Below are 10,507 nucleotides of genomic sequence, written 5' to 3'. Positions count from 1 at the left end.
GGAAGTTGATATAACTATCCGGGAATGTGTGACCTCACCTCCATTTGCTGGCTACTTTCTCTTTCGTGCGTCATTTCACCATAGTGGCGACATTCCACACATGTTGTTTGTAACCGTGCCACATTTAACACATAGATGCGGGTATTACGAAGACTGTTGACTGCCAGGAACTTCCAAGTTTGTAGAATGGCAACTGCCCAAGGAACATTCCCCACAGTGAAAGACCAACACTTTGACTACTTTCTTGTCCTTGACTTTGAAGCCACGTGTGATAACACCCAGAAAATTATACCTCAGGTAAAATCTGACTCACAGTGTTGCACTTCTGCACACTCTCTCAATAAAAGAGAGATCCAGAGAGAGCATGCATGAGTAAACGGGTGTGAGCTTCAAATGATGTGTGATGTGTGAATGCAACGTACATGATCTCTATACTATAGGTTCCGTGTTTTCACATTGCAGCAGAGTAGTTGTGTAATAGCCAACAGGAAACTAGGTAATATTCACACAGAGAAAGATATAGAATGGCTGTGTTAAAGGGTTTATTAACTAGTACATCATTGGTGTGTGTGTTGTCATGTTTGTTTTTGACCCTGTTCATCAGTTCTAATGACAATTCATTGCTTCACCTATTATACTCTAAAACTACATTTTCTCTATCTTTTCAGGAGATTATAGAATTTCCTGTCCTGAAGTTGAATCCAAAGACATTGCAGGTTGAATCCGTGTTTCATCAGTATGTTCAGCCAAGAGCACACAAAGAGCTGACTCCCTTTTGTATAGAGGTGAGTGAAAAGCTGTGTGGAATTTTATTTACACAGCTCTTGCTCAGTTAGTTTAAAAACAGAAGTATCTGGCTTTCCAATGGTAATCAGTATTTTCCAAATGAAAATGCTTTTTCTTTATGCTATGCAATGCATTGAAGCCCTGTACAGCACAGAATTTGCATGGTTTGCTAGATTACAGGTTTGACTTCTTGAATCCAACAGCTTTTGCCTGCTTCGACAAATACATATCCGTCAGGGCTAAATAAAATATGATGATGAACGGAAATAGAGAAGAAGAAAACCACTTGCTGATTAAAATTTTATTTGATTATTTAGCATAGTTACAAATCAAGTTTGAGCAAATCATTGTAAGGATATATATCTAAATGACACTGACAGCACAGCGAATGTCCAATTTGTTAGAAAACTTTCCAAGATGGCTTCTCAGATTGTACACCTTTAAGATTTTTTGTAGAGAGTTAATTTAGTTTATGCTCTTCTGCATCTTATCCTACACAGTGGTGGTACCAAACATCAAACTGTGCAGCACTGTGTAGCTTTTAAAAACATATCTTCATCTTATCACTGTCTGCTGTGCTGCAAAATCAGCATACCATTACCAAGATGCACACAAAAAAAGAGAAAAAAAACCAACGTTATACCACATCAGCTAAGTGCCTACCCCTGAACCAGATTAAACCTGTCCTCTAGTATGGAAGCAGCCAGCTTTTGTGGCATATTTGCATTTTGTTTGCAAAGGAATGGTTCCTGCATTTGACATAATATTGTTACTGCAAAATAAAGAGAGGGGATATATAATATATCTTGAAAAAACTCTCTCTGTCTGTTTTTGTGTGCAAAATGCAATGTCCGTTTTCTGAAAGATGGATTGACCTGCTCCATCACCCAACCCTAAGCCCCAAAACTTTCTCTGCCCAGCTACATTCTCACATTTTTCACTAAAATGAGAAATTATGAAGATACACGTGTATCTATAATATTTTTTTGTTTTCTTTTACATGTACAGCTGACTGGCATTGTACAAGATATGGTTGATGGACAGCCGCATATAGAGGAAACACTAGAGGTTGATTTTTCTTTTCTTCTTGTCTTTATGATGTTGTGTGTGTCTGATAACAACCCATTTAGTTGTACAGTCCAACATGTCTGTAGCGACCACCCAACAACCAAAAGTGGTCCGTATAATCAGGTGGTTGTTAAATTATAGACAGGTAAATTATATAGAAAAGAACCTTTTCTCGGATCTATGGCAGGTTCGACTGTACAACTATGTTCTATCATGGTTTAATTAGCAACGTATACATGTATGCAGTCTCTTCCAAGCCATCATTTGGTGCCTTCTGATTTCTGCTAATCAGAAATCAAATTTACAAAGCAAACAGATTCAACTAAAGACATAAAAAAAGTCAGTGACTTTGTCACCGGTACTTGGCAGTACTGAGACATTATTTGTTGTACATGAAATTTGTTTTCACACAATTTGGCAAGTATCCAACATAGCTTTTTTCAATAATTTTTACTGTATTTACCAGGAGCATCTCGTTACTCCCCCGTATCATTACTCCCCAGGCTCGTTACTCCCCCGGCTTGTTACTAACCCTAACCCTAAGGGGGAGTAACGAGCCGGGGGAGTAACGAGCTGATCCCGTATTTACCTACTTTTATTTACATTACTAAAAAGGACCAAAGGTAAAAGGAGAGTTTGTTTGGTTGATTCTTTCTAGGTTGTGCTAAACTTTGTTTTAGCTCGTGAACCGTTATATTAGTCATCATTTCAATTTTCTCTGGTTCTTAGTTGGTTGCTGTTTTAAGCCGTGTACTTGTTACTTACTATTTTGTCACTTTCCCTTTTTTTCTCCAGAAATTTCATGAATGGATGAAAACAGAACTGTTGGATAAAGACGCTTCATTCACATTTGTCACATGTGGTGACTGGGATTTGAAGACAATGTAAGTGATGATTCCGCTATAACTTTCAGCAGTGATGTCATTATTTGATTTGAGTCTTTATGAGTTGTGATTTTGTCACTGGATTCAAACGCCCCCAAAACTTCAAAGCCTTTCTTGCTATGACTTTCGTACAAATTGGTGATGATTTTTTCATTAAAAAAAATATCAATGTGAAATTGTTTTGTTTCAGTCTTTACGAGTAATGACTTTGTCTCGGGTATCTGTTGTAAAAGCACAACAGGGAGCACTAAAAACTCTGAACACTTTATGCATGGTCACTTACATTCAATTTAATTTTTTAATCATCATTCTTATTGAGACCCCCCGCGGGTTAGGGGGAGTCACATATTGGTTGGGACTAGAAAGAATTTACCCGATGCTACCCAGCATGTCGTAAGAGGCGACTAACGGTTCTGTTTCTTCTCTTCTTTTGTCTTATTTCTGCCTTACCAGTCCTTTCACCTATATTTCCTTCCAAGAAAACTCTCCCTACTATTCCCTGCAGTTTTCCAATTCTTTTCTTGTTGTCTTATTTCTACCTGACTGGATCCATCACCTTTATTTCACTTACCAAAAGTCTTCTTTTCCACATCCTTATTTCTCTGCACCCCGCATGTCGTATGAGGCGACTAACGGATTCTGTTTCTCCTTTTACCCTTGTTAAGTGGTTCTTGTATAGAATATAGTCAATGTTTGTAAAGATTTTAGTCAAGCAGTATGTAAGAAATGTTTAGTCCTTTGTACTGGAAACTTGCATTCTCCCAGTAAGGTCATATATTGTACTACGTTGCAAGCCCCTGGAGCAATTTTTTGATTAGTGCTTTTGTGAACAAGAAACACTTAACAAGTGGCTCTATCCCATCTCCCCCCCCCCCCCCCTTTCCCCTATCCCATCTCCCCCCCCTTTCCCTCGTCGCGATATAACCTTCGTGGTTGAAAACGACGTTAAACACCAAATAAAGAAAGAAACAAATGGCTAACTCAGTATCGATACAGGCGGCTCCAAACCACCAGGCCAGAAACCTCATCAAAACCAAGCTGTCTCAATGCAGCAACTCAAGTCGCGTAACAACACAACTTTCAAAACGTCAGCATTTTAAAATGAAATTTAAAGGCACAGTGCAGCTCACAGCCTTCGTTTTGCGTTTTTGTTGCAGCTGAGTGCATTTACAGTTCAAAAATCCTCCTATGGTAGTAAAACAAACCCAAGGGATCTCTGGGCTGCCTACTGCATTTGCCGGGTTTGGCAGACCCTTGATTTTTACACCCACCTGCCTGAGGTATGACTAAAAGCCCCAGGGGCTCCGTGCACTTGGATTTGACAAGTTCAGTACCTTTAATAATGATTGTAACAAAGGTATGTTTCTGAACATTGAACAAGAGCAAGAGATACAGAGTAATCCTACATACAATGGGACGCATGTTTGTAAACATAGTTAAACAAAAAAATACAAATCACAAAAGCCATTATCAGCGTTTACCTTATGCATATCATGAAAGTAAACATACTAACAAATAATGACACTTTCCGGAATGTAATACTGAATTTGGTCTTTTGTGTACATAGCGAAGATGATAACCGTTCAAAGCTCATCAAAATGATCAAACCAATGACAGACAGAAAAATGGTATGTACAAAATCAGACGCCAAAACAGCAATGGCCCAGCGGCAAAATGTGTCCCAAGTGGAAAAAGCAAACCCACCCAGACATGAAATTGTTATCAAACAAAAAGTATTTACATTACACAATTGTTCACAAACTGAAATAAGGCACACTCACAATTCCAGTAGTGACATGAACAGTGGGAATAATTATGTTGTATTCCCAATACTAATTCAGCCCCACCCCACCCCACCAATTATCTTGACACCCAAGTCAGGACTCCACCAAAATTCGGCTTTCCGTTCATGCTGCTGCTGATTTCGTGTGTGTATCTGCATGTATCGCATTTACTGAAAAGTTGCTGAGATGTATGATTTCTCATTTACACCCAGTGTGTAAGGAAAACATTGAATACATTGACCTTTTTCACGACAGACAGATAACTACAGCCTTTACTTGTATGTAGATTGATGTTTTCCCTTTTTATATTCCTTTTAAAATTGATAAATATTTTTAAACCCTTCTCGGAACAGCTTTCGCAATTCATGTCCCCCCACAGGCGCCGGACTATTCTGAATAACAGCGACTGCTCAAAGACCAACAGCAGACAATGATGAACTCGAACTGCCTGGAATCTGTGTTGCCTGTATCAATGCAACTCGCCTGCATGATCACATTTCTGTATTTGTCATGTACATTCTTACAACCCCGGATACAAAAACAAAAACAAAAACAGAAAATGACGTCACACCTTAAAAAAAACCATGGCTTTAATTTAAATGTAGCAGCATTAACACTAAATGTTTGTTATAATGGCTTATGCAGTAAAACTATTACATATCTGATTATTCTTGTTCACCTATTTCGTCTCTTCTACCCACAGAGATATAGAATACATTCTATATATCTCTATGCCTCTACCCCTGTGCGTGTGTATTGTATGTGCCTCTTGTTTTATTGTCTGGGCACAGGAGCGGCGCCTTCTGCTCTCAGTGTCAAGTTTCCATAGGCCGGCCGAGGGAAGTGTTTAACTGACCGTATCAAGCACTCGCTTTTCGTGCATTCCGAACGCGTGTACTGGAGTGACTGACAGGAGCTCAAGTTCTCCCTCCCTTAAAAATAAGGGAGTCTGCCGCGACCGCGCCTGAACTGTACTGGAGAGCTAGAGAGACAGCTGGACGCATTCCTTGTTTATGGTCAGCAGATTAATGTACTGCCACACTGAGATTGAAGTCGCAGAGGCTTACATCGGACTGGGTGGCCGAGTGGTATTTGTTTGTTTGTTTGTTTGTTTGCTTAACGCCCTGGCCGAGTGGTAACGCACTTGCGGAAGCGAGAGGTTGCGAATTCGACCCTGGGTCAGGGCGTTAGCAATTTTCTCCCCCCTTTCCTAACCTAGGTGGTGGGTTCAAGTGCTAGTCTTTCGGATGAGACAAAAAACCGAGGTCCCTTCGTGTACACTACATTGGGGTGTGCACGTTATAGATCCCACGATTGACAAAAGGGTCTTTCCTGGCAAAATTGAATAGGCATAGATAAAAATGTCCACCAAAATACCTGTGTGACTTGGAATAATAGGCCGTGAAAAGTAGGATATGCGCCGAAATGGCTGCGATCTGCTGGCCGATGTGAATGCGTGATGTATTGTGTAAAAACAATTCCATCTCACACGGCATAAATAAATCCCTGCGCTTTGAATATGTGCGCGATATAAATTGCATAAAATAAAAATAAAATAAATAAATCCTTGCGCTTAGAGCTGTACCCACGGAATACGCGCGATATAAGCCTCATATTGATTGATTGATTGACATCCTCGTATAGTCACAGTATACTGACACCAGTCCTAGCATGATAGAGCGGCTGTCACTATAGGTGTCTCTCTTTGTGTGTCTGTATTATATTACTTGTGATTAAAACAAAAAAATGCCTGATGGGAAACAAATAGAAAAAAAATGTTATGACAAGGATTCCCCTAATATTTCCGAATGTCATTTCTACAATGACGCTTTAAATAACGTCTTGATGAAAGTTGGTTGACGTGAAATGTGGCTTGAAAAAAAAAAGAGCATTAAACCTTTAACGTAATGCAGCAAGCAGAGAATGCAGAGAATAGGGAATATTAGCTGTTGTCGCGGACAGTTGTATGTAGTTATAAGGTTCCTTGGTCGGGCGTTGCTGACAGGTACCTGTGTCAAGGTGGGAAGACCGGTAGCTGGGCTTAGCTCAGTGATTCGCGCCTTGCACGCTTTGCACGCATTGCACGGGACGTTCACGGTAAGCTGCGCGCTATTTGTAGGGTTCACCGTTTACCTGGTTGCTGACTGAGAAATTCATAGGCATTCTTTTTTCTGTCTCGGCCGAGACCAGATGTTTGTTCGAACGGCTTCGAAATTCGTGTGTGAATTGTCGTTTGAGTTCGAAGTTATTTTCAGTAGTAATGTACGTCTACTGTGGACTTTGTTAAAGTCGGTTGCGTAAAGTGCGCGATGTTTTTCATTAGCCTGTGTGAGGTAAGTCAAATTTCTTGGTCTAATTGGATAGACTTTTGTCAGTTTTTGCTGAAGGTGAATTAGCGGCCGGTGGCAGGGGACAGGGAACCTACATTAGTTACCAGTTGTACTGTTTTGTCTCGTCTTTGTGTTGTTGTAAATAGTGTTCATCATAGGGTTTAAAAGGAAATCATTATAATGGTAAATTATATCGTAGAAGGAAACCAAAGTCTAGTCATTGTGCTTCCTCCTCATCCCTAATAGTGATGTCTATTGGAGGAGGAAGTCACGTGTCTTATATTTTTGGGGAGAATATTGACTTTGGCCTTCTAGGCTTTCAGTGTTTACTGTCGAAGACAGACCGGACGGGAAGGTGCGAACCCTAGCTTCACAGCATGGAGGAGGCACCACCACGCTGCTGCTTGAGCAGCCAGTTTGGACTCTCGCATCGTCACCCCCACGCTGCTGAGTGAGCAGCCCCTCTGGATCTTCTCCGAGGCTTCATTACGCTGTTTTGAGCAGCTATCTTGTAACGTCACAGCGGCGTAACCACGCTGCTGTTGGGCAGCAACATCGAACCGGCGCCGTCGCTGCAGAGTGTGTGCCGTGTGACAGCTCTTAACTGGGCTGATTCTCTCACCCCCGCGACAGAGACGCAGGTGTCGACCCGAGGGCGCACCCCCCCCCCCTGAATTCGTCGAACGTGTAGATAAGTACTTTCTTACGATAGATATCATTTATGGAATGAGGAGGGCCTTTGTGACGTACGTGCTTTGTGTTTGACTATCCTGATTGTCTCGTATGTCGTTTGTTGACATTATTTTGACTGTTGTGTACTTTCTCATGTTCATTATGTTCATCCTCATGTTGTCGTGTTAACCCTTTCATTGTTCCATCCATCGTCACCCCCATATTTCACCCAACTGGGAACTATTAAATACTTTCATTTATTTACATTGGTGTTCTGTGAGTGCTGTGTGGTGTGGCCAAAGTTTTTGTGTGAAAAACTAAACATGCAAACGTGCATGCACGCGACAATGGCGAGCTTGCCAGGATAAATTCTCTTTGAATTCAAGGAATTCACTTCATTTTTGTCGTTGGCCACACTTCCCATACACTGGACACTGATGTACGGTAGTTAATTAGCTTTTGTTGTTGTCTGGTAACTGTGGGTGGTTGGAGGGGCCCGAGGGTTAGCATCAGGCCTTGTGGGTTGCCTGTCCTTGTTGCCAGTCAGCTGTGCCTTGTTTTGATTTTTCATGTTTTGGCTAACCGTTTGCTAGTTGGTTCTTGTTTATGGAACTTCGTTCTGGTCGTGTTCTTGATGATAGTGCTATCATGGCGTCTAGGACGGAAAGTAGTTCGGATAGGATTGCTAGGTGGCGTTCACTTGCTGAGGAGCTAGGTGTTAAATCTGCCAGTATTCCTGAGTTTATTGCCGAGCGAATGACCCGTGAAGATGCGGAACAGGCTAGACTAGAGCTAGAGAAGGAGAAACTTGAACTAGAAAGGAAAGCTTATCAGGACAAGCTAGAAGTAGCGCGTCGAGAGACTGATGAGCGAGTTAAGTATGTTCAAGCTCAGCGAGAGACTGATGAGAAAGCCGCATATGAACGTACTCAGATGTTTGAAGAAAAACAAAGACAAGAAAGAGAAGAGCATGACCTTCGCATGCAACTCTTGCAGAAAGAGTCGGAAAGTAAGAGGGTGAAGAAAGGAAGTAGGGATAGAGCTGATAATGAGGGAGATTCCTCAGGTGAAGAAGAGTCTAGTGACCTTCGTGGTTTTCGGCCTTCCATACCGATGTTTGATGAGAGCAAAGAAAACATAGCTACTTGGTTGAAAAGGTTTGAGAGAGTCGCTACCTTGTACAAGTGGAAGAGAAATACGTGGGCAACTAGGGTCTCGACTAGGTTGTCGGGTAGGGCTGTAGAAGTGTACAACACTCTTGATGATGATAGCGCAGACGACTATGACGGTTTGAAGGTCGCGTTGTTAGGCCGCTATCAGCTCACAGCCGAAACCTACCGCCGTCGTCTCAGAACCTGCAAGAGAAAAGAACATGAAACGTTCAGACAGTTCGGTGCTCGCATTGAAGAGAATTTGACTAAGTGGCATGAGCTTTCCGAGATCACAGAACTGAAACAGTTGGTTTTGCTGGAACAGTTCTTGCAGACCCTGAGCGCGGACATGGCCGCGTACGTTAAGGAGAAAAAACCTCAGACGTTAGCCGAAGCAGTTAAGTCCGCTGAGATTCATTTTGAAGCACACCGTGACAGTAAGAAGTTTTTTCAGCATGATCGTGATCAGGGTGGAAAGGCTGGCGTTGGTGAAAAGCAGAAAAGTGGAGATAACTCAGTTGGTACATCCGGTAGGAAGTGTTTCATCTGTGAGTCCCCCAAACATTTGGCTAGAGATTGCCCCAAGAAGAGCAAGTCGACGGGAGCGGTGAATAGTGGTCCTGAGAAGTCTTTACCGCCCGTCAGTGTACCCACTTTGTGTACTCCCTGTAGCCAGCAAGACTACGACCCGAGATGCCTGGTTGTAGTGGATGGTGTTGCAGTGGAGGGGTTGCGTGATACTGGATCTCAGGTTTGTGTCGTGAAGAGTTCATTGGTTTCCAGGTCTCAGTTCACAGGACAGGATCTTGAGGTTTCTATGGCTGAGAAAGACATCAAGAGGCGCTATCCAGTGATTAAGGTTCAGGTTGAATGTCCTTTCTACACTGGTGAGGTTGAGGCTATCGTCATGGATACACCTGTTGCTGATTTCATTGTAGGTAATCACGCCCGGCTGGGTGACTCGATTGTTCTTCCAGTGTACGCTGTGTCCAAGGTTGTGTCAGTTGTCACTCGTGCTCAGGCTGCCGCTGAAGGGAAGAAGCCGACTTTGTTACATGTTGCTGCTCCAGGGCTAGAAACAGTCACCCCTGAGCAGTTGCATGACCTTCAGCGGAATGATCCGACTTTGAAGAGTTGTCGTGAGGCGGCAGATCGCCGGGACGTCAGAACGTCTGGTCACTCCGGTGAAGTTGGGTTTGTTTGGAAGAAGAAGATTCTGTACCGTGAGTATCGCGGTGGTGGTAGCGTCTATACTCAGGTTGTTGTTCCCCAGCAGTTGAGGTTAGGTGTTATCAAGTTGGCCCATGAACCGCCTATGGGAGGTCACATGGGTGTCCAGAGGACACGTGATCGAGTTTGGCAGCAGTTTTTTTGGCCAGGTATGTGCGCAGACATACGTCGCTTTGTGTTGTCTTGCGATCAGTGTCAGAAGGTTTCTCATAAGCCACAGAAGGTACCGTTAGGTAAGATGCCTCTCATCGATACGCCGTTCGAGCGTGTGGCGATCGATCTGGTGGGTCCCATCATCCCTGCTTCTGAGTCTGGTAACCGGTACATCTTAGTGTTTGTGGACTACGCTACTCGGTACCCGGAAGCCATTCCATTGAAGTCGATTGAGGCTGTGAAGGTTGCAGAAGCGATGTGGGCAGTCTGGACTCGAGTAGGAATCCCCTCAGAGATTTTGACAGACCGAGGTACTCAGTTCATGTCCGAGGTGATGAAAGAGGTGGAGCGTTTGCTGGCCATCAAGGGTTTAGCGACTACTCCGTATCATGCGCAAGGAAACGGATTGGTGGAACGGTACAACGGAACACTCAAGACCATGCTACGCA

General features: G+C 42.9%; 1 protein-coding gene across 1 annotated transcript in view; it reads left to right on the top strand.

Moving 5' to 3' along the window:
• Positions 1–2: 2 nt before the first annotated feature.
• LOC138966547 (ERI1 exoribonuclease 3-like) overlaps positions 3–10,507 on the top strand; it is a 16,347-nt gene continuing 5,842 nt past the window's right edge. Inside the window, exons 1-4 of the mRNA XM_070338818.1 lie at positions 3–297; positions 669–785; positions 1,795–1,854; positions 2,650–2,738. Coding sequence (XP_070194919.1) covers positions 136–297; positions 669–785; positions 1,795–1,854; positions 2,650–2,738 — 428 coding nt within the window. The 5' untranslated portion in view covers positions 3–135. The remainder of the gene's footprint in view (positions 298–668; positions 786–1,794; positions 1,855–2,649; positions 2,739–10,507) is intronic.

This window comes from Littorina saxatilis, linkage group LG5 (genome assembly GCF_037325665.1).
Source record: "Littorina saxatilis isolate snail1 linkage group LG5, US_GU_Lsax_2.0, whole genome shotgun sequence".
NCBI classification, from domain to species: Eukaryota; Metazoa; Mollusca; class Gastropoda; order Littorinimorpha; family Littorinidae; genus Littorina; species Littorina saxatilis.
The sequence above is the reverse complement of the archived record's forward strand: the minus strand, read 5'-3'. Positions and strand labels throughout refer to the sequence as shown.